This window comes from Anastrepha ludens, chromosome 4 (genome assembly GCF_028408465.1).
Source record: "Anastrepha ludens isolate Willacy chromosome 4, idAnaLude1.1, whole genome shotgun sequence".
NCBI classification, from domain to species: Eukaryota; Metazoa; Arthropoda; class Insecta; order Diptera; family Tephritidae; genus Anastrepha; species Anastrepha ludens.
In genome coordinates this window covers 47,609,327-47,634,757 of record NC_071500.1, presented here as the reverse complement: position 1 = coordinate 47,634,757, position 25,431 = coordinate 47,609,327, and the positions used below count along the sequence as shown (strand labels likewise).

Genomic DNA, 25,431 nt, shown 5'->3' with positions numbered 1-25,431 from the left:
TAATAAGTAATGAAAATAATAATAAACATAGTGTAAAATGATTGCATTTTATGAAAAAATGAAATGCTTAATCTTCATACGGTTTAACAAAATTAAAAATATCAGATCATTGAACTAACATTAAAAAGTTTGGCATAACGAGTCTCATAAGCACACATATTCATGTTTGGGACATTTTGTCTTATAACCAAATTAATCAAAATGACATACAAAGTAATAATGTCCTCAAGTATTCAGGACGACTTTTCAGGTATTCCTGTATATGATTGTAAACAGCACTACTTCAGAGGTAGCATTATATTCTAACTAGAAACTTTTTTTTTGGTGAGTGAGGCAGGGTTGAAAATGCAAAATGCCTTCGCAAATACGAGCGTTGAGTGTTGTGGATACTAAAACTATCCCTCCTCCTCTCTCCAGGAACTACTTTCTGTATTACTTCAGCAGTGCTTGAAATGGCCAGACCTATTCACACACGCCTGGGTCTATCATATTTGTAGCCAGCTTTATGCTATAGGCTCGTCTTCTTATGCCTCTGTCGGTGAGGCTTCACTTTATTGTATTGTGTTGAGGCCTATCTTTTTTCTGTAATAGATCTTCAAATCATCATTTGACCGCGTTACAGCTGTCCTCGCCTTATTGCATATTGCTAATTATATTGCTCAGCGTAATGCCGCCATTCTGCTTCCACATAATATCTCTTTCCACGAGCCATCTGTCGTAACTAAAGAACGTGCGTTCGGCGTCATCGCTCGGTGCTTCGAAATCGACAGTACAAAAATATTCTATGAATTAACACAAGCCAAGAGAGAGGTTATAATTTACCGCGATAAACCTGTCGTCATTCCATTTACTTGAAGAAGTTAGGCTGAAAGAAATACTCTGAACCCATGAATGGTCAATTCCATATTTTGTTTTTCACACATACAATAATTTTTTTCCTGTCAGAGACATCACCAAATTATGGTTTTATATTAAAGAAAAAATGAAATTTTTTTTTAATATCTGGAAAATAGAGCTAACCGATCAAATCAAGGGCTTTATCAAATTAATAGTAATGAAGCTTACTATCTCTCCTTTTATTTCTATTTTCCTTTAGGTTAAAGGTATTTCGGATATCTAGTAATGTAAATAGGTTTTTATTTTGTATAGAAGCTCCCAAAAAAAGTGGTTTACGAAGTGACGGTACCAATACACATAGAAAATCAAGCCTAAAAACATTTTAATAGTAGTATACTGACTCTTTCGATAGGGAAGTGCTTACGTACTAGACCAGGGGTCGGCAACCTTTTGAGTCCGGAAGTTAAAAATTACAATTAACAATCATAAATTTGGAAGTTTTTAAAGAGCCAAAAAAATTTTTCTTGCCAACAATAAATAGCACTCCCATAAATCAAGTTTTTTTTTATAAAAAAAGACTAATATATTTATTAATAAATAAGTGGGATTTTTCACAAAAAAATAGATAATATATTAAATATATGACATGACTAGATATTTACCAAAGTATTAAACATTTACTTACAACAATAACTCGTATTTCAGTAACAAACAATTGAGCAAATAAATTCAATGAGAGTGATGACTTTGAATCGTTTTAGAAAGTTTGGATAAATTTGGCTCATAAACCGTTGTTTTAAGTTTCAAACACGACTGTAAATTTTCATTTGTTACTTAGCTTTCTACTTTACTTTTAATTACTTTAATTTATTACCTACGAATATGTCGATCCGAAGATAGTCAGCACTCGAAATGCCAACTTCTTTACCTCACTGTACCATTCTGGAAGACTACATATTGCACGCGTCGAATATAAGTGCCTCAACACGCAGCATTTCTTTTACAGCTTCACACTCTTATTGCGTTACTTACATACATTTCTCGACGTCCAAATCTTCCAACTTACTTTCCAATACTGTAAATTTTCCACAAAGCGATCAGTTGCATTTCTAGAGATCCATTATTAATTCCAAATGTCTTAATGTGGTATTTTTATTACCATTTGCGTTAATCGATTCATAACGATCTCTAAATGTTTTTTGAAGTGAAACTTCTTAGGCGTCGATGGACGAGCGAGAATGGAAAGCGAAATTTCAAGGTCATGCAACGTTTTGGGCATTTTCGTTCCGCGAGAAAGAAAAAAGATATAACGCAGAGGAAAAGGAGAGAGAGAGCTATACCCTATATATATCTTAGATACACTTTAGGCTATTTTTCCTGAGTTTTTCCTTGTGGTTGCTAATTTCTAGTGAGAAATAACACTGTCTACTTTTTGGCGCTTGTTTTTTGGTGCAAACTTCTAGGAAATATATTTTTGGTGCCTACTTTTTGGCGTTATATTTCCTTGGTGCCTACTGTTTGGGGCGTTTTTAGGTCCCAATTCTTTTGGCGTTTTTTTTGGCGCTTATTTCCGTTTCCTGGCTAGTGCTTGTGCTTACTATAAAGTGCTGTACATTCCGGCGTCTCATTTATTGGTATTGCCTTGCGGTAATTTGTGCCGTTGCTGTGGTCCTGGAATCGCTGCGTTTGTGCGGGTGATGAACGCTCGGAGTAGTGCGCGTTGTTGCCACGGTTTGTGTCCGGCGTTTACCTACATCGGTCGACCCTACTCCGTTTTTTGTAAATTTTGGCTATTTGGATTTTTCTTTTTTTTTTTTGGATAAAATTAATAATATTTGCATATGGAGCTAAAGAGCCGTAGCTTCACATCCAGAGACCCGCAGGTTCTCCGCATCTGTACTATCCCCCATGCATCAACACCAATTAATGGTTAGAATAGCATTTCTTGTCGAAATGTATTACTACAGATGGCTCTTATCAAAAACCCAATATTTTTAATATCTCAATTTTATCTAATTTTATCTTTTTAATGAGTATTGCCGTAGTTCGTTAGCTTTCGCTCAGTTGGCTTTTGCTTTAAAATTTCCTTTCAAGATTCTACTCTCCTTTTGCTTAAGGAATTAAACAGGAAATCAAGGCTATGAAAGGAACGGGTCGTTTTATTCAAATCTGCTGTTCACTTGTAAACAATTCAGACGCTCTCAATGTCTTGACTATTACGAGATCTCGAGTGGGTCTGAAGTAGCACGTTAGTATTAAAAGTTTAGTTCACAACACACTTGAATGTATTTGTGTATGTATAAGGGAGTTTGGTGTATACACATACTTATATATGATATGTATATTGCTTATTTAACTTACACCAAATAGCACTAACGTATATCAAATGTGTATACGCATAGTTTAAGGCAGTGCCAAGTATAGGTATAAACTGATTTCTATGTGTAGCTTTCATAAAAAATGGTTTTATGTAAAGGTGGGGTAAACTCAAAAGAGGCTGGGCAAACAGTCCCTGCAGGAATAGCGACAGTGATTTGACCGCCCGTATGAAAGTCACTTTTGATGGAAATATTCGAGAGTGCTCAGAACCTAATTTCTATCAAATTATTAACGTAAATGTGTAACAGCTAATGGAGACGTTTATATACATGTTATTTTGCTACTTTTACCAACTTTTTGAGTTTGTCACTGCTTACTCTAATACTTTTTTATACGCAACGATGAAGTTAATAATCATCGCATATAGTAAAACAGAATTGATGCAATTATTAGTCACAGGAGACTTTTCAAAATGGTTGTTCTATAAATATCCTTCAAAAATGAACTTATTTTAATATTCTTAACATCTTAATTGTCTTATATTTCGAGCTTGCATACATATATTTTTATATTAATCGAAGTCTTGCAGCGCCATACAGGAGTGCAAGAGGTGAGTTCCCACGAAAACATTTTTAAAATTTAAAAATAAACCCATATGATCTCTTCTCTTACATCTAAAGCAAAATTATTGAAAGCATTTGCGCATGCATCAGTAAAAAAATTGTTATGTATTAGCTTTCTCCATCCATTTCTTGTAGGGATAGCAGCGGACAACCTTTGAGAAAAGGACAAATAGTAAATTTTAACTTTGTAAATAAACTATGTCAATATTTGTGTTTTACTTGCCTATGCAAACAAAAGGCTTGAGTGGGTATAAGAAGCATTAGAGTGTGAGAGCGAGATAGAAGAAAAAGAATTTTAAGGGCATGCGAAGCCACAGGAGCGAAAAGAATTCAGGTTCTGAGCGCAGCGCATACGGAAGCTTATTCTTACATAATTTTCTCTTACCTTCATTCCAGTTTGCGCTGCCCTCCATCTTTTCTTCGTGTGCTATGTGACAGTTGCAAGAATATCTGTAGCATATTTTCTGGGTGTTCAAAGCCGCTTTTAGCTTAGCCTTATCGTGCGGCTAACACAAGAATGCCTTTGCGCTTTTATTTTATTCTTCTGTATATTTATATGTGTGTGCTATAACTTTTTCGTTTAAAAATGCAGGTTTTACCAGCTAAGTAACAGCTCTTGAAAGTGAAAACCAGAGAAAGTGGATGACAGAAAAAAAGGGTTAGGCAAACACGAGATGCATAAAGGGAGTTTTCAGCGCAAATTGTTGGCATTTCGAGCTTGCACACAGTCAACTAACTAAACACGCATACATACATATTGTAGAAAATAATAAATGCTTCAGTTTTATATATAAATAAATATATACATATGGATGCTCGTGTCTGCTGAAAGTAAGAGCACTTAAGTCAACAAAGGCTGCCGGAAACATACTTTACAGTTGGTTGTACAGTTGTAGTAGTTCCCCATAACCCTATTGTAAATCGAGCTATGCATAATTAGCCTTTTTAGATAGTCAGTTCTTACAATATATAAAATATATTTCCCCGTGGTTCCTAGGTGCAACATAGAGCCTCAACAAACAAATCGATTTAAAATTGATTTATTTGAAGCCAGAAATTTTATTTGTTTTCACGAGTAGCCTGCTTTCTGCGCTTCTGCATCCACCTGTCGCCTCCAGATGGGCTGGTCTCCCTCATCTGTAATTATACCCAATACACTCCCATTTGCGACGTAGTACTTCAAGGAGGATAAGTATTTGTTTAATAGTAACCCATAGGTCAGTATTATTTATTGTTTTAGGCCAGAATATCCGCATAATTTTCTATAGAAAGCGGTTAAAGAAGGTTTCCAATGATTGCAAGTCGCACGTGTTCAAGTTCTCACAACCATACAGTACAGGCGTTGAAAACTTCGCTACTTCGAACTTCTGGATATGTGCGCCCATCTCCAGACTTTATTCAGCATACCAACGAAAGACAGTTCTTTTGACATGCAAATACGAATATCTGCTGCTAATCCGTCATTTTTGTGATAAAGCACATACGTTTTGTTTCAGCTATGTTGATTTTTGTCCCTGTTTGACCTACAAAAGCGCTGAACGCATCAGGCATATATCATCCGTGTAGTTCGAGTCTTCTAGATGCCCGATCAGACTATAGGCTGTGCCTCAATTCTCCATGCAAGCTTGTGTCCAACATGTCCGAAACTAAATTGAATAACAGCGCCGAAAGCACACAATCCTCCCTGACCCCTGGTTGCACTCGAACCATTTTCATGATTAACACGGTAGCAAGCGACCACGTGCAAATCCTGTACAAGGCTGATAATGTTTTCGGCACTCCTTTGCACGCCAGAGCGAGATGGGCTATAATTTTCACCTATAATTTCCTGCGGTCGCTTATAAGATGAAATCATTAGCTGTGACGGACCCTATACTTTACAAGCAGAAATTAACCTATACGCTGAACTCCAAGGCATGTGCTTTGACGTGAACAAAGCCAGAAGAATGTAACGAAAAATAAGCCACTGTTATTGCGATAGGCGACAGCAGAAGGTACTAACCATTTGATTATACTATTTGGCAAGAGCAAATGACGGGAGCTATCGCAAACTAGTTATCCTGTGAGACTGTTTCTATTTCTTTTGCGCAAAGGTTATCCTTTTCGTATGCATAGATGTGTGAGCATCTGCTATCATCTCTATCTCATACTAAAATGCTACACCTTGCACATGGCCATACTTTTATTTTCCGTCGCGCGGTAGCATTTTTACTCAAGTCCTTTACTGTACTTTAACGCAATGACTTTACATACACTTTCCACATGCACGCATACATATGTATATACACGGAGGCCGACATACTCGAGTATGTTTATAAACGGCACTACTCTACCCGCCCATCTGCACATGCCCATACACATACATGTACATACAGTGGCTCACAGTGGCTCTTGTGTGTACAAATTTCAAATTTCGTAGGTATATTTTTTATGTTTGAAGTTAATGCCGAAACAATGTAAGGAACGCGGTAATTTAGAAAATATATTGCGCGGTGGTCGACCAAAATTGCTGATAGTCAGAGCAGAAAAAAGAGTCCCGAAAACCCTCAAAAACTAACAACAACTTAAGGCAACAGTTAATATCCAAGACTCCGATGAGACAGTGCGCAGAGTATTCGGGAGTAACAATCGTCGCGTAGCACGGAAAAATCTGGCTATATAAGAATAAATAAGGAGAAACGGCTTTTATTTGTCAACACCTAGGAAACAAAATTCTTTGATTTGAGTTTTGTAAAACCGTAATCTATAGTACATCATCTGCATCAAATGGTTGTGGTATGGTATGACAGATACCCTTAAATCCATGGTTAAGCACGGCAGAGGTTCTGTAATGGTTTGGGGTAAAATTTTAACGCAAGATGTCGGAAAACTACTTTTTATTTATATGCCTATTCTCAAGCGATATTTATATTCCAGTGCAGAAAGAATGGCTATGTCAAGAAAAGAGTTTTATTTGAACTATCCAACGATACCAAACATATGTACAGCCCATGATATTAAAATGTGAATACTTCTCAATACAAAGTCATGGCATACAGGTAAATTCTATAGAAAGTCTTGGGTATATCTCTAGGATAAAGTGCGGGAACACAAAATTTCATCAAAAAGTGGCTAAGGCTGAATAAAAAAAACCCGCCGAATTTTGTCAAAAACTTATGCGAAGACACTTAGAGGCGGTTTCCAAAAATAATGTTTATCGTATGAAATATTAAATAGCTGGTACCCGTATATGTGCATATTTATACGCCACTTTTCAATTAGTGCTTCCGCACCATTTCGTTTATACGATTATTTTTTCATGACTACATCCAGTTTGTGCCATTAACAACCTTTTTAAGGTTGTTTACGTCTATGCCGGCCAGCTCATTGAGGTTTAAAAAAGAGGTTTGCCAAGGGCTAGCATCCTCGCTTTCCATAGGGCAGGGTATTCTCCGCTGAAGTGGAAGATAGTTTCCTTTCTCTTCGGTTGATTCGAACTACGATAGTACGCATTTTAAAGGATTCCCATTTTGGCTGGCTGTCCTCCTATGGACCAAAAGCCAATTTTCACTGCCGCGAAGCTACAAACATCACCTTGTTTCATATTTGGCAATGTTGATGTTTGTCATTTGTTGCAGGGGTGCCATGACGTTCTGCTAACTTTGCGTGCCGCCTTACACTTTCATCTTAAATCCGCAATTCGTAGATATTTTGAGAAGATTGCAAGAATTTGACTTGTGGCAGGTCCCTCTCTTGCCTGTTCGACCACTTTCCCATTTCCTTCAATGTGCCACGGGACCCAGATTAAGGTAATTTTATGGTTTACATTCAGGATGGTAAGGCTATATCTGCTTTGTTCCACTACTTTAGCGGTTGGTGTAGCCGAAATCAATGCCTGGATTGTAGCTGTGCCATTCGAAATAATAGCTATATTTTCCTTAATAGTTAAGTATGCGATTAGTAGCCTGAAGCTTCTCCTATTGCATGGAAAACTGCTAGTTTTATGCGAATATATATCTGCTCAATTACCCCAATCCACGATCGAACCATCTGTGCAGGATATACTGTCGAAGTTTTTAAGTGAAAGACCGTTCCCGAAGTGATAATCTTTCAGCGATCCGTTTCATTTAACCTAAATGCACTCATGGTTGTCATCTTCTTCATATGGAGATCTATCGAAATCAGGAGTTTCATTGCATTAAATCTATCTAACTGCACCAACCGTCATTGCATTGACTGATCTTTGTATTCTGCCAGGTAACTTGATATTGTAATCTCTTCCAAGAGCTTTCCAACACTACCAGTCAAAAGCAAATACTTTTGTGACCAATGAATACAAATTAGTTTTTTTTTTAATTTTTCAATTATTCTGAATTATTTATGTAGACTTCTAATTATGATAACTTCTGAAATAATTTACAAGTAAACTACAAAAAAATATAAGCATTTAAAGACTTACTTACTCGCATACACATTTAAAGACTCACTTGCAGAACACTTATGTGAGCCACTGTATATGTGCATATATGTATGTATGTAAGTATGAAACATGTAGGCCATGCCGATTATTTTATGTTAAGCATGGTATGATACAAAAACAATGTTTGCACGCGTTGGTGTGTTTATTTGTTTCGAAGTTTGCTGCAAATAGGCCACGTAACTCCTTTTAATACCTGCCGTTTCTAAATGCAGTGAGCCTGCTCACTAAAGCAAACATTCCCTACCCCAATACATATGTACACTTGTGTGCTTAAGTGAGAGTTTAATTATCTACATAAACGTTACACGTCGTACGTATAGAAGTTGTTGAGTCATCACTTAAATGTCCATTAGTACATACTTATACAGGGTGCCCGATGTGAGAATTGGGCTTTCATTTTAAAGTGAAACGCGTTAGCTTCGATATTCTTGCGGTTATTTAGTCATGATGTCGCTTTTCACATTTCATTCGACGGCTTTCGGTGTAGATTTTGTTCATGTTACAATATTCGACTTTACGTGGTGTTCCATGGTCTTACCGTCCGGTCTTATCCCTATAGATTTTTTTCTGTGGGCTTCCCTAGAAAGTAAAGTGTATGAAACAAACCTAGCGACAATCGCAACACTAAATAAAAATATCATTCGCGAGGCATACCGACATCACTTTTTCGCCGAGTGGCACCAAAGCCTGATTCCAAGAATGTATCTGACGTAACGAGTAACAATTAGAGGAAATAGTTTTAATTAAAAAATAAAGCCCGCACTTGTCTTCTTTGTAATATCTATAGAAATAAATTTTTATCATTAATAAATATTTTTAATTTCCTCCACCCACATCCTGTAATTAGTCCTGCCATAAGTAATACTTTTTTAATGAAGTTAGTTTAATTTAATCATGTAAATATTAGAAAAAATAAATTTTTAACTTCTTTCGAAATGGTCACCATTTGCTTTTACAGAAGCCTTAAAACGATTAGTGCATTCCGCTATTGCATCCCGTCAGGATTGCATGGATAATGACGGCGCTGCTCGAACAAAAAATTGTTGGAGATTCTCCAAATTTCTGTGTGAACTTCGACAGGCCATGTTCTCCAATTTTGACCACAAACTGTAATACAATGGATTCAGATCTGGACTTCCAGACGGTCAATCTTCTGCAGCTATGAACCCAGGAATATTGTTTTTTAGCCACTGATAGGTAGGTTTTTGCCTTATGGGCTGGAGCGCAATCTTACTGGAAGATCCAACGCTCTCCATCGAAAAGAGAGTACTGCTCATCTGCTTCACCACGCCTTTTAAGACATCCTCCTGGTACACTTTTGCCCCGGTCTTAACCCTTTTTCGCAGAAATGAAGAGATGTAACGCCTTTACAAAACACTCCCCACTTGCCTAGTTTATAAGGTCAAAAAAATTAATTTTTTTTTTTCGTTTTAAGCGATTCCTTATATATTTCAGAATATTCACACAAAGTTACAGAGCCTAATTCTCAGTATTTCCGTAGATACAAAGCCAAAGGTAGGCGAGCGTTAGGTAGTTACGCTGTGACCGGACAGCTATAGTACAAACTTTATCTTCTTTTCTCGACTTTTCATTTTTATGATTTCTTTGAATTGGCGTACATGAATGAAAAAAAACTAATGAACCTTTTGAAATTAAACATAGCTTGTTCCCTTCAGTATTAAATTCTCTTCTATTTGAACTAACAAAATAGATAAAAAAAATGTTTCAAGATTTTTATACCAAGTTGAAGTGAATTTTTTTTTTTATAGAAAGGCATTTTTTTCTTTGATTGAAATTTTGGAATTTCTCTCAGTTTTCTTAGTTCATCTAGAATAAAAAATCATGATAATTAGAAATCCATTTGAATTTTTTGCTTTAGATAATAATTACGAGCTGTATCTTGTACGCCAGTTGGAAACTTCAGCGTTGCAGCGCTTTACTAATTTCTATGTTAAACATTTTTTTCAACTTATTTTAACCAGTACACAAATTTTTTATACTTTTTAAATGTTCATTAAAAGATAGAAAAAACTTTGTAGAGCTAAATTAATTTTTTCCTTAAAAAAAATCCCAAAGAGATGCAATTTTTAGACCTCATAAACCAGGCTCCCCCCTTAACCATTACGGAGTCTGGATGGTGGCCACGCTGAACCTTTGGAACAACATTTTTTGCGACTTTCGAAGTTTTGGCATAGATATTGTTGACAAAGATGGTTCTATGTCCACCACGTCTACGATTTTATCCGACCTCAATAATATGCATGCCGGATCCAAGTGAATTGAAAATGTCAAATCTTAATATTTTTTGAAAATTGCCCTTAAAGTGGCAAATCAAATAAAAAAAATGCTATATTTCGTTGTGCTATATATCATAAAATTAAAATCATTAATAAAGATGTAAGCTATTGAAATAATAATAATAATTTAAATGCTTATTTATCGTAGCCGTAAATGGTGAGTGTGCTCACATAATCGAAATCACGGCACACATGGACTTTTTAGGATAAAATTTGGAATTACTGAAACGCCAAAAGCTAGAATGTAGAAAAAATTGTAATATAACTTGCTTCACAACTACACTCTTTCGAGCTTTTGTTAAAAGATAAGGGTGCATTTAAATTAACTCAATTAAATTAAATCATCAAATGAAAATTGCTTATCAGCATCCTTTTATATATGTTATATTATTTCCTATGGTTCCAGGGAGCAATAAAGCCCTTTTTATATAAGTATATACTGATTGCAATTGAACAATAAATATCCATCGGCTTCGTTGGTTGTGTCATGTACTCCGCCTCTGAAAGTATTCAATGCAATGCCAGCTAATTGTAGCAGGGAAAGAGGAAGGAAAGAACAGATAGAAAAGGATAGAAAGGCTTCACTTGGTTTGTCCAACTGGCGCCAGCTAGCATAAGAAAAAAGCGACTGGCGACGTTTTTAAACCCGGCCATGCAAAAAACGTTTTGAAAATTCTGACTACCCATAACCCCATAAGCGGATATCGCCCCAATCAAGAAGAAGAAGTTTAAATTGTACAACGCTTGTGAAAAATGCACGTATCTTAGGCATATAATTAAACAGAAAAGAAAAAAATGATTCCATTAATATTTTGTATTTAATTTGATATAATAAAAATACCACCGATGAAAATTTGCGCGATGCAAATTGTTCCTTTTTTATCCAATTGTCATTCGCGTCGGAATTTTCGTACGAAAAAAGTTGAAAGTAGCCAACTTTTGTGTAATCCATTTAGCTGTTAGTCAAATTCGTTGCCGCAACGGACGCAGCCGAGGCATTGTGACTGGCCTATAAATCAACTTCTTTCATCCATTTATGCTGTTGCATATAAAAGCTAAATCGCGTGCGGTTATAAAAATTATTGTTTTCGCAGCACAGCCCCTGCATATTTTTTAGTGCTGCTGGTTTTGTGCTGGCAGTTTTTCAAACGTGCTATTGCACCTATGTACGAGTCTATTATAAATATTTAGTTTTGCGTAAAAGTTTAAAGCCACTACAGTCAGTCAGAACTATCACATTTAGTATATCAAAGAACTATCACATTTATATCAAAGTGCTACGTTCTTTCATAATTTAATTTCGACGAAAGAAGGAAACCAGAAACTCTCGGTTATTTATTATTTTCTGCCTCATTACGCAAATATATAAATTTGATTCATAACTGGGCCGGTGCACCGATTTAAGTGGTTATTGCCTTCACTTCAATAAACAAAAACAAAATTGGGTTTGGGTGCTCTTACAGCCCCCCTTAGTTGGACCTTTAAAACTTGGTTATTTTTTAGGTTAGTACATACATATTATATACAGTACTTAATCGAAGATTTTTATTGAAAATTAAGGAAACGAAATTTTTGAGGGAGCAAACATAATATACAGTTTCAAAAATGATGTTTCCAACAAGGAGGGGGCATTGGAATTCACACCGTCTCCTTGAAGCGCTCCCAACGATATGTATAAAAATAATGTATTGCCAGGAAACCAAATGAGGAAATTGAATGTAACAGACGTAAGGCGGTGGAAGAGAAAGAGAAAAATGTGGCAGAATCACATCCGCAGAATGTCGAGGGTACGCATAGAAAGTATGGCGAGTAGTGGCCAAATAACACTATACCAATGGCCACTGAACTGCATTAAAAGTTATCTCAATATATTGTTGTAAACAAAAATCATCCTAAATAAACGAAAAAGAAGTAGAAGTTGTATTGCTATAGCTTCACTCCGTGTGGCATAAACGTCCTTAAACCCCACGAAAATATTATAAATCGACAAGTTTTGAATACTTACTTACTATTTTTTTACTTTCATTTTTAAATTTCTTTTTTTTTAAACGTCTTAATTCTCCATAAGCCGAATGCCCGACACGGAGAAAACGCGAAACATCGTTGAAGAAAAATATTATCACAAATCAACGAAGATTTAGAACGAATTCAAAATTGCATTTTGTGGGCTTGCGCTCTAATGGTCTATACAATTGCGTATTTATTTATTTTAATATTAATAACGTGGCTGCATCTATAAGAGTTTTTAGTCTTTTGCAATTCATAAACTGACTGAAAGTCGTAAAATTCAAAATTAAATACTTTTATACAAAGCAAACTTAAAACTAACTATGTACTAACACATATAAACTAGTATGTAACCCTCGAAAATCGGGTGGGCTTTTTTCCCACGGAAAGTAAACAGCATATGTGACACTTTTATATATTAAAAGTTATGATGATTAGAAAAGTGTATATTTTTATTCATATGTAATATGTAAGAACTTATGCATTTAACATTTTTAAAATTTGTTTCAGTTAAATCAGTAATTTTTTTTTTTAATTACTTCATTATAAACTACATTCAACGTCAAGTTTTCGTTATTGCCCATTTGAACTCGTATATTTTCCCAGGATCTAACCCGGCTTAACGCAACATAAAGTTGGCCGTGAGCAAAGCAATCCTCCTTTAAATGAAGCCCCACCCTTGATAATGTTTGCCCCTGGGCCTTATTTATTGTTATGGCGAAGGCTATTATAATGGGAAATTGGCGGCGCTTCAACGTAAAAGGAAGTGTGGTTTCGCTCGGTTGCAAATTTATACGAGGCAATGGAAATCGCCTTCCCTGAGATGCTCCGCATAACACTTCCGCGTGCAAACAATTCGGATGCATTTTTTTATGATAAGTCGTGTGCCATTCACCAACACAATTATAAAAATTTTTTTTTTGCCATTCGTAAAATTTCTTGGATTTGCAAAAGTAAACATTTTGTTTTCACAGATCTTTACATTTTAAAAAATTTTAAGAAGAATGGTAAAAAAAATTGTCAAAGTTCATATTCATATATGATTTGATAATGGCTGCAGCGTTGGGCATCGTGTATTACTATAAAATTTGTCTGAGAATAGCCCAAATACAGTTTACTTTTGAAATAGTATCAAATAAATAACTAATTTGTCTCTCTCTCCTCATTTTTTAAAACTATTTAAAATTTTGAGTTTTGCAAAAAGGATCAAACGCACACAAAATTTTTAAATACATACATATGTTTATATATTGTAGTTCAATTGTACCATATAGGCATGAACAAAAACAAAAGTGGATGCTTCTACCAATCATATCCAATACGTGACGTTTCAAACATTTATCACTTACTTACCTGCTCTATACCTCCACTTAAAGTAGGAACTCTTCTACCAACTCTTCTTGGTCGTCCTCTAGGCATATTTTAAAATTAAATATGGATGTACTTTTTTCTTAAAATAAATTCTATTTTGCGTCTGTCCAACACTCTTTCTAATTTGCACTGTTACCGCTGTTTTAAGTGAATTGACAAATTTCAAGTCAATTGTCAATTCATACCAATTATTGCCATCACAACAAAATTTTGAAAAAAATTCGCAGCACCCGTTGGGACTATGTTCATGAATACATATTTATTAGTAAAGAGAACAAAACAAAACAATTAAAGAGTTCTTTCCCCATACAATGCTGTGCTCATTAGGAAGAGAGCTAAACAAAGCAATCGTACTCATATATATGCGTATATTTGTGTGTCATCCCGCTTTGCATAGACATCGCTGTTATCAATATGAAAATTTTGATAACTTTACACGCAAATATTTCATGAACAAATTAGCCAATTTTAATTTTTATAATTTTCCTGAAATATGCTCATCAAAACCTTCCTTTTGATATATATTTCATATCTGTACGTGTTGTAGTTTAGTCAGAATAAGCGGCATTTTTTAAAATAATACTATAGATAAGATCAAAATAACCTTAGCGATAAATAGAGGAATACTGAGGTACTTAAATATGAGCATACACATATCTTTTCTTTTGAATTTTGAATAGAAAGTTTAAGATTTTAATAAAAAAATTTAAAATTTTTATAAATCTTATACAAAGTTTTAAATTTGATCTTTCGGGTTTTTTATAGTATGAACTTTATTTTTATAAAAAAGTAACCTAAAATTAAAAACAAAATTAAAAATACAAATATGTAGCGCCTTTATGAGAATTTAAGAGGTTCTATTAGCTAAAATGGTTCATAAGCAAGATTGAATATAATATAGCGGAATGCTGCAATTCCTGTATACTCTAGAAAAGGAAAAATTATTCCCATTTTAATATATTTGTACTGCCATTGACATATTTTGGTTGGAACCGTAAGAATATGATTTGAGCGCTGTCTCCCTTTTATTCTAAAAGTACACAATGTGTTTCAAAGTTTTCTTTATAAAAGTGTCTATAACTCGGTGAAACGTAGGTTTAAATCTCCATGAAACACCAAAATGAAGAAAAAAGTTTGTTCTAATAGGCAATGGCAAATCTCCGAGCGTTTTTGTGTCATGAAAAAGCTCCTCATAAATATTATTTACCGTTCGGAGCCGGCTTAAAACTGTAGGTCCCACCATTCGTGGAACAACATCCAGGTGCATACCACAAATAGGAGGAGGAGCTTGGCCAAACACCTAACAGAAGTGCACTCGTCAATTAATTTTTTTTTATTGTATAAGTAATCTGAAATGTGAATGTAATGATGTATTATAAAAGACCAAAATGTCTTACAGATACTGGCTCTTTTTTAAACAAATAAATAAAGATATATGTTTTTTGCTGTAATATGAATAATATAATTATATATTTAAAGTAACTAAGTTAAAGAACTATTCTGTATACAAGAAAAATTTAGTTTACCATACTTCGACTCCTTTTCTGGAAAGTTATCGTACCTAACTGGTTTGGGGTCGTGGAATTATTTTTTTACATATAATTTTTTTTTTTTTTTTTGTTGTTTTGTTACAAAAAATACCATTATCATACGAAGACACGTTTATATATTATATATACAGTTTTTAATAAAAAAATGTAGTAGTATTAGTTAATTTAATATCTTGAAATACCTTATAATAAATAAAACTATTAAAAGATGAAGCAGACCGATTTTTCATACTCGATGGTATGATGAGTATATATATGATGAGGATATCTGTCTATTCAAGGCATTCAAAGCGGCCCAAAATGAATCACCTAATTCGCTTTTTGAATAAATTTTATACTAATTAAAAGAAAATATTCCAAGTTTTCGCGCTTCATTGCTTGTCTGTTCGTATATTGCAGCTGTTAAGTTCACAAGTGTAAAATATAATTGACGTGCAACGCCATTTGCAAAAAATATAAATCTGCTGATGGGATGATTACTTCTACGCCACCTTGTATATGTAAATATATTTTACTACTCAAATGTATTTTTAGTGCTTCATTTTGTTCAAAATAGCGCAACAAAAGCGAGAATTCACACGCTGTTTTAACCCCATTCATAAGCGGTTTAAAAATAGTGAAGTTATACCTACTTATAGATATGCATGTACATTTATGTTTAGATGCGCATATGGACATACATAATTGTTTGTGTGAACTTTGAATGAAGTGCTTTAGCAGGACCACACAGCATCAAAATTGTGTACCTTTGATGATGCGCGAAACAACTTACAGGAGTTCAAGCCATGTAAGAAAATCATGCATTATTTGTTAAGTTTGCTTTTCATGAAATTATTTATAATATACCGACGGCCGTCGTAGCCGCATGTCTTGATACTTGACTACCATTCGATAGTGCGCGGGTTCGAATCTCAAATGACAGAAAATTTTTTTTTTCTAATAACGGTCGCCATTCGGCAGGTAATGTATGTCTTTCCATTTGTAGAAGAACACCAAGGCGTACACCACGAATTGAAAGAAAGACTGCTTGAAGCAACCAATAAAGAATGTAAGCGCCCCATATACTATTTATAACTAAGCTTATCACGGTTAAGCTTTGAGTTCAGCCCTATCTAAAATAAAGAGAGCAATTCTTCTGCTGGGGAACATACCCAGAAGGTGGACAGAGTTAAGGGTAAGAGATTTTTACCGAAGGTATATTTATAGATGTATATCTTAAGTTGACCTCGACTTTTGAAGTATTTATCTTTCATAGCTTTAACTAAAGAATTTATTTTAATAGAAAATTTTACTCTACTTGGCAATCAGCCGTTTATTTGTAGTCCCAAAATAGTAAAAACTAACTAGTCTCGCTAATAAAAGTTGTGTAGTTTTTAATAGCAGTAGCTGTAGATTTTCTACCAGTACTCATATATCTACCGTTCTTACACGTTTTTGTTTGCAACTCATGTATGGGTGTGTGCAACTGAAAAAGTGTGTCAAATAAATTTTTCACTTTTTCCTTACTTTGTGCAACGAACTTCGCACGTACATATTATATATAACTTTGTTGCTGGCACTTTGTTTTTGCTGTTGTTTTATGTTTACACTATGTGCTAGCATACTTTTGTCCTTGGGGCATCATTTTCTCGCATGTTTGTGTTAGTGTTACAAAAAAAAAACAACATAAAAAACAAAAAAATTACACATGTGCATATGTGTGTATCTGCAGGTATTTATGGTCTTTAGGTAGATGAGCTATTTTCCCCCAAAGTAAGGATCCAGCGCATACATACACATGTATACATATATCGATGGTGTGCCTATGTGTTTTAAAAATAGCCATAAAGGCAGATGCTTAACCGTAAAAGCAAAATGTAGGTGTGCCTGGAGCCTCCAGTGTTTATGTGCAGCAGTTAACAGTCGCATGCATAGACATAAAAACTCTAATTGTTCTATGAAAATTAATATAGTAATTAAATTTACAATTTTTACAGTCCCCCATTTGGCAATGTTATTATACAATTTTCATGCATTGGCTAATTTATCCAATTTCATCTATTTGATTATGCCATTAAATGAAGGTGGATAATAATAACTAAATTTCGATTTATACAACTATTCAAGTTGATTAGCGTAAAATTTTTGCTCTTCTGAAACCATAAATTAAGAACAAATAATTGATTTAGTGAAATCCAATCAAATATAACGTAAATAATAATAATGAAAAAAAAAACAAATTTTGCAAAAAACTATATTAACTGGAATTTTTGAATTAGCGGAATGCAAAGTAAATACCAAAATATTACTAAAGGATTTTCTAATAACAGGTGTTATTTAAATATATATAGGGTTATTCAATAGGGTTATTCAATGCGAACGACGCAATATTTTTTCTTTTTCGCTTGTCATTGTAAACTTCATTAGTAGAGTAGAATGGGGTAAGATAGGTCATTTTTTTTTGGAGAGCTCTTGCTACGGTGTTTTTGCATTGATTTTGAAAAATAAGCAAGATTTTGAAAGGTTATTTATATGCTAACATTTTGGTTATACTGACTTATGTTTGGCTAAATATTTTTTGGAAGCTGCATTCAATAAGACAAAGGTACTTTTTTCGATATTTTCAAAATCGGGGGGCACGATAGGTCACTATGTGTGAGAGGAAAAGAACAATGTACATGGCTTGGAAATTAACGTTTTAACTTTTATTTATAGAGTATGAACACTGCACATGTTAGGAATTTTTCTTTAATTCATCACGCGAGCACGTAATGTTTCGAACGGAATTTTAAATTGTTTAGAGGCAGATCGAACACTAGCGCGATCTCGGACTGCCGCGATTGCGTTTTTTACGTCCTCTTCACTTCGTTTCGGCGTTTTTCGCACATAATTATGCACCATTTTGCTGAAAAAACAATTAAAATTTATTTTATTCAATTAAAAGTAGTGACCTATAATGCCCCCAGACGGCTGACCTATAGTGCCCCCAAGCACATGTTTTATGTTAGTGTCGATATTTTTTTTTTAAACAATAATATCAAAAAACTAACACATTATTCGTGTTCAGCATTATTTTCTACGTAAAATAAAACTCACCTGACAAATATTCACATACATTAAATGCACTGCACCGTAGAATAAAAAAAATGCTATGTCGGAGAAAAGCTCACAAAAAACTAAACGACGCCAGAACTAGGATAACTAATGAATGGTGACGGCCGAAATGACAGTCGCAAACGTTGTTCCCCACCATGTATTCAATTCACATAAGACGAGTGACCTCTGCAAAAACAGTGCGACGAAAACCCCACCTACCTATTGTGCCCCCATACCTATCTTACCCCATTCTACTCTATACATTTCGTCATGGAACGCTACACACTTGAGCAACGATTGCAAATCGTGCAAATTTTTTATGAAAATAATCGTTCTGTTGCTGCTACTTTAAAAGCATTACGGCCATTTTACGGTCCATTTAACAAGCCGTTCCGTTTTGGGGTTATGTGAAGACATTGGTCTACAGTAACAAGCCGACGACGATTTGTGAGCTCAGAGCCAATATTGAACGCGAAATTGTTGGAATTTCGGCCGATTTATGCAAAAGAGTGTCGAAAATTGGGTTCAACGATTGGGCTTCGTAAAACGTGCACGCGGTGGTCATGTAAAAGAAATCGAATTTCATACTTAAATGTATATGTTCAAACTCGATAATAAAAAATTAGTTAAAAAAGTCAAACCGTTTGTGTTTTATTCAAAAAAAAAGTTGAAGCGCTCTTACTGAAAACCCCTATAAAAGGCTATTGAGTGATGATCAACGACTTTTTATGGTCGGAATTGGATGGTATTGATCTGCACAACGTTTATTTTTGACAAGACGGCGCTACGTGCCACACAAGCAACGAAACAACCGATCTTATACGGAAAAAGTTTTCAGACCGTGTTATCTCTCGAAAAAGTGATCACAATTGGCCACCGAGATATTGTGATGTAACACCTTGTTAATTTTTTCTTTGGGGCCACGTGAAAGAGAAGGTCTACGCCAACAGCCCAAGGTCGATTCAAGACCTCAAAGATGGAATTCGTGATGCAGCCCCATCGAGGGCAGCCACTTTGCAATTCGGTTATGAAAAATTTCATGAAAAAGATATTGTCCTGTAAGCGTGGTCGTGGTGGTCATTGATGTTATTTTCCACTATTAACGGCATACCCTCCTCTTTATAATGAAATAAACCTCCGATAATTTATATTAAAAAATGGCATTTTTCTCTAAATATCAAAATAACACCTCTTATTGGAAAACCCTTTACATACACATACGTATAGACAGCATTTGCGGCTTACTCGGCTTGGCTTCAATTGGCGTTTCAATTGAGTTAATTAACAACAGCGAGAAGAAAAATTGTGAACTCACACATAAGCCTTAATCTCCATGCAATTCACACATTTCTAAATAAATGCCTGTATGTATGCAATAAACCACATTTGGAATAAGCTGGAATTTACACACACACACACAGTCACACGCATTCAAAATTATTCATTTAATGACAATTTTTATTGGTTGCAGTCCTGCTAACCATGAAAAAACATTGGTTTTTCTACCCTTTACCGCTATTCAGTGGAGAATGCATCTATACGTAGTGAATAATTACTTAGGAAAGCAATTAAATTAACATAAATTTTTCATTTTCTAACTAATTTTTGCTTAATCCATTAATTTTGCTATGTTGCCACAAATGCTGCGATTTACATTTGGTGGAGTGAAAGTTCAGTGTTCACACAATGCAAGATCCATAATACCAAAATGTGCACATAACAATATATTTGTGGTTTCTAGCCGCTTAGTCATTGCTTTTACATTAGCTCATCTGTCTGCTCATACACCAGAATGTGCTTTTATTTGCATATTTTAATTTACATAAGTATGTGTTTTTGTATGTACTATAACACACCATTTTTTGTGGTTTTGCGGCTGGATACTGCTGGTTAATGCAGGATATTGTTTTTGATGTGTCGCATAGCGGTAATTTATGAAAATTGCCGATAATCCCTCCGTGTTCGAAAGCCTCTCTGAGCATAAAACGCCAAATTATAGAAAGAGCTTTGTAAAGCGGTCGTGCCTGACCAGGGAATGATAAACCCCGTAATGAAAACCATCAGCCTCACACATCCAATATTCACATCATAAATTGGAGGAGGAACTCGGCGAGTCATCTAAAAACGGATACAAGCCAATTCTATCAATAACATAAATTTTATACGTATATAAGTATGCATATATATATAGATAAAGGTACACACATAAGTGTAATCTAATTAATGCAAAATTTACAATAATTTTAAATACTAAAATATATTGGTAAATTTGGTTATGTTTTCGTTGATGACAGGCTGTGTGCGAGAGTTGCATTTTAATAGGTTTGATTTTACAACATCACAAATGGTGAACTATAAATCGGTATTTTTAGTTTCGTATTTTTTAGCCTAAACTTACATATAACGTTTTTACTTACGAGCTTTAATTCTCCTTTTCTCAGTGAGTTGAAAAATTCACTGGCTTAAATAATGGAATTAACTCGTTAATATTTTCGTGCAATGGTTTATTACGATTTTCGACTTGGATTATTAAGACAAGAGGTAATTGATCAACTTACAGAGATATTTGGCGTAAAAGCTACACACTTAGCCGCTGATACAACGAGTTTTAACGTGGACGTGGATCCTTGCAGAATGAATTTCGTACAGGCGATTCAAAAACGGCTCTCATCATGCCCGTCCTAACGTATGGCGCAGAAGCTTGGACGATGACAACATCTGATGAAGCGACGCTTGAAGTGTTCGAGAGAAAGATTCTGCGTAAGATTTTTGGACCTTTGCACGTTGGCAACGGCGAATATCGCAGACGATGGAACTATGAGTTGTATGAGCTTTAGGACGGCATAGACATAGCCCAGCGAATAAAGATCCAGCGGATACGTTGACTGGGTCATGTGGTCCGAATGGATACACACGATCCGGCTTTGAAAGTATTCAATGCGGTACCAGCTGGTGGTAGCAGAGGAAGAGGAAGGCCTCCGCTGCATTGGAAAGATCAGGTGGAGAAGGACTTGGCTTCACTTGGTGTGTCCAATTGTGCCGGTTAGCTCGAGAAAGAAATGACTGCCGCGCTTTGTTAAACTCGGCCAAAATCGCGTAAGCGGTTATCGCGCCCATTAAAAAGAAGAAGATTCAAAAACGGTTGTTGTGCCAGAAATTTTGTGTCAACCCAAAATTGACAATTGCTAACGAATATTGGACATTAGTGAGATTAGCATGCATTCAAAATTGAATGAACATTTGGTCGTCAAGCATATTTGTTCTCACTGGATACCAATTCATTTGAAAATTGCTAAAAAAAAAGACTCGATTGGTGTAAAGAAATATTGCAGATATTCAGCCGCAGTCGTGCAAAGCACGTCTAAGGCATCATTACGGATGCATCTGTGCATATGAGCCAGAAACAAAGCAGCAATCGGTTGTATGGGTATTAACGAGTTTAATACAACAAAAGTTGTTCGCAAAAGAAGCACCTTGAAGCAAATGGTCGCCTGTTTTTTCATATCGCAATTGTACGACTAACGAAACTTAAAACAGTCAATTCTGAGTGATATACAGCTATTTGTGTACCAGAAATTTTCGGAAAATTAAGGAAAGCCAACCGCCGAAAACGAATGATCCTTCACGAAGACAATGCAAGTTCTCTCAGCTCCTCACAAGAAAGTTAAGCATTCAAAAAATAAAACTAATTAGTAATCCGCCTTAGAGCCTTGAATAAGCACTTAATTATTTTTTTTGTTTCCGAATATCAAAGGATGTTGAAGATTTTGAATAGCTCATTTTTGAGGCATCCACTTCTGATTGGCAAAAGTGCGTTGGAAATTGGTTTAAGCGAATTCAAAACTGTATTGAATTCGCGGGAAAATATTTTGGAAAACAATTAAGTCATTTTCATTATTATTTTACTGTGTTTTCATTATTGGGCGCCAAATATAAGAGACGCAAAGAAAGAGTTTTTCTTTACTTCTTTTTATATTTTGCATATAAGTATATTGAAATGAATCTAAACTAGAGTACCGTCTCTTGCCATTGGTTCCGAAATATATGGTTACCTATGAGTTGGAGTTACAAGTTTTCATTTCATTCTTAATATCAATTCTTCTTTTACGTGCATTTAAAAAATACAATTTTTAGTAAGATTTATTTACTTTATTTAGTTTTAATTGTTTTATTTTATTTAATGTTTAAAACATTGTATTTGATGTTTTTTAATTTATTATTTATTATTATTACTAAATTTTTTTCCTTTAACTTATTTTAACTCTTTATTTTTAACCTTCCGTTAGGATGACTTCGACAATGAGATTATGGATGAAGATATTGGCTCCGGCTTTTCGGTATGTAGCTAGAAGTTTGATATTATTTTTTTACTTTGATTACGAACATTAAAATTAGTTTTTAGTTTCTTATTTCACTTTTAAATTTATCTAATTTTTAATTTCTTTGCATATTTTTATTTTCTTTCCATAAATCCTCGTGTGAATTATTTTTACGACATAGCCCAGTGAGAGTGAATCGGGCTATAATATTTTGGAAGAATCATTTTGGAATGTGAGTATTTACAGTCATGTACAAATAAAATTTTTTTTAATTTAAATTTCATTTACCTTTTATGCCTACTCGAAATATAGTAATTTTTAACTCTTACCATTGACTGCTTAGTTGTAGTCGCGCATTTTAGCTCACAAGGGTATTATAATTTTATTCACAAAACGGACACATGTAACAGCATAAAGAAATCGAAATGGATAAGTCCCTTTATCCATATTCGTTCATCCGCAGGTCCGTGAGGTGGTTGGTCTAAGAAATGGACAAAATTCATCATAAAAGAAGAACGTAATATCTCTATTATAACTGACTCACAAATGGTATAAGTAATGAACTCAAAAAACGAAAAAGGACTCAAGAAAAACTCTGAAAAATGGATAGTGTCTCGCCCAGTTTTTAGTCAACACGTGCATCTCGACATCGACTTAATAAAACTCTTTCAAGCTTAGTACACGTATTACTTTCCATCTCATTAAGATTCGTCTTAAAAGTTACTGAGATGGGACAAAAACAACATGCACTTAAGGCTAAATTTCTGTTCAGCCATGTCATACTGCACGTTATCAATGGCTATGTCTATAGCTACATTTATTTTTTTTATTCCAACCATTAACAGCCAAATCCCAAATCAATTTTAATAAAATATACGTGGACCGAATTTAACACTTCCTTACTTCTCCTTTTATTATTTTTCTATATTTCTTATTTGATTCGAAGAATTGTTATACTATAAGTAGAAACTTGGCAGATTTAATCCAAGCCGGTAAGATGAGCCATAAAAATATGGCATTGCATATAATTTTTAGTTCAATAGACTGAAATATTTTTACTCAGTGCCCTTTTTTAGCATTCTTGCCCTAAACCAAATGGATCAAATTGCTCTTTGTATAATTTGGGAATTTTTAATAATTGTAAATCATTTATAATGTCGAAGTCTCTTTCAATTTCTCCAATGTGCACCATACTTATTCACTCTTTCCAATTAAAATCAAATCATTTAGAGTAAAAATTTTCTTTTTAATTTTGAACACTGTGGATAAGTTTTCGATTGTTCTAAAACACAGAAGAAACAAGTGGAAAATTTTCGAAAGAAAAGGGTTTTTTATCAAATTAATATACAAATATATTGACACAAAAAATATAAACAAGACTTATTTACACTCTTTGCGATGGTGTTTCGCTTAAAAATGTGAAACCTTCGAAATATTCGTACTTAAGCACTTCACTCGCAACCGAATTGTACGTTATCGTTATATTTTAAATGGCATATGCATTGTAATTGGTGTACAAAATGTTGCTGCCATCGGCATGAAGTGCTACTATGCCGTGAGATACATATGAAATTTCACGCTTATTTCACGGCAATGCAATTTGTATGGATTTTGACTGCCATTTTACGTGAAATGCGAACTTAGTACCATACTTTCGTAAGGCAACTTGCTTACAAAGATTTGAGTTGTATGAAAATATAACATTTCAAAAGTTCGATTGCCTTAATTTTTTTAAACTTTGTTCAAACAAAGAATATTATATTCATATGCTCTTCAATAATTTCTCATTTCTTGAATCGTTCATACATGACATACATATATATAAACATATGATAGTACACATAATAAAGCGGTTTTCAGTAAGAGCGCTTCAACTTTTTTTTTTGAATAAAACACAAACGGTTTAACTTTTTTAACTAATTTTTTTTTATTATCGAGTTTGAACATATACATTTAAGTATGAAATTTGATTTCTTTTGCATGACCACCGCGTGCACGTTTTACGAAGTCCAATAGTTGAACCCAATTTTCGACCACTCTTTTGCATAAATCGGCCGAAATTCCAACAATTTCGCGTTCAATATTGGCTCTGAGCTCAAAAATCGTCGCCGGCTTGTTACTGTAGACCAATGACATAACCCAAAAAAATTGGTATAGAGGCGTCAAATCACACGAGCGCGGCGACCATTCGACCGGTCCATTTCTGGAAATAATGCGCTCATCGAACTTTCTCTTCAACAAATCAATTGTAGCGTGTGGCCCCGTCCTGTTGAAACCATGTGTCGTCTAAGTCCATACCATTCAATTGCGGCCAAAAATAATCGTTTATCATGTCGCGGTATCGATTTCCATTCACAGTAACGTGGCGATCGTTCTCGTCAACGAAAAAATATGGGCCAATTACGCCGCCGGCATGTAACAATGATTTTTTCGGGGTGCAACGGTGCCTCATGAATCACGTGTGGATTGCTTTCCGCCCAGTAATGCATATTTTGCTTGTTGACAAAGCCATTGAGCCTAAAGTGAGCTTCATCACTGAAGATGATTTTTTGGATTTTTTGCTCTTAAAGTAGC

At 34.7% G+C, this 25,431-nt stretch overlaps 1 protein-coding gene across 3 annotated transcripts in view; it reads left to right on the top strand.

Moving 5' to 3' along the window:
• LOC128862199 (collagen alpha-2(IX) chain) overlaps window positions 1-25,431 on the top strand; it is a 386,091-nt gene that overhangs the window by 8,961 nt on the left and 351,699 nt on the right. For all 3 annotated transcript variants that reach the window (XM_054100687.1, XM_054100685.1, XM_054100686.1), the window contains exons 2-3: window positions 22,825-22,875; window positions 23,039-23,089. In XM_054100687.1, coding sequence (XP_053956662.1) covers window positions 22,846-22,875; window positions 23,039-23,089 — 81 coding nt within the window. In that variant the 5' untranslated portion in view covers window positions 22,825-22,845. The remainder of the gene's footprint in view (window positions 1-22,824; window positions 22,876-23,038; window positions 23,090-25,431) is intronic.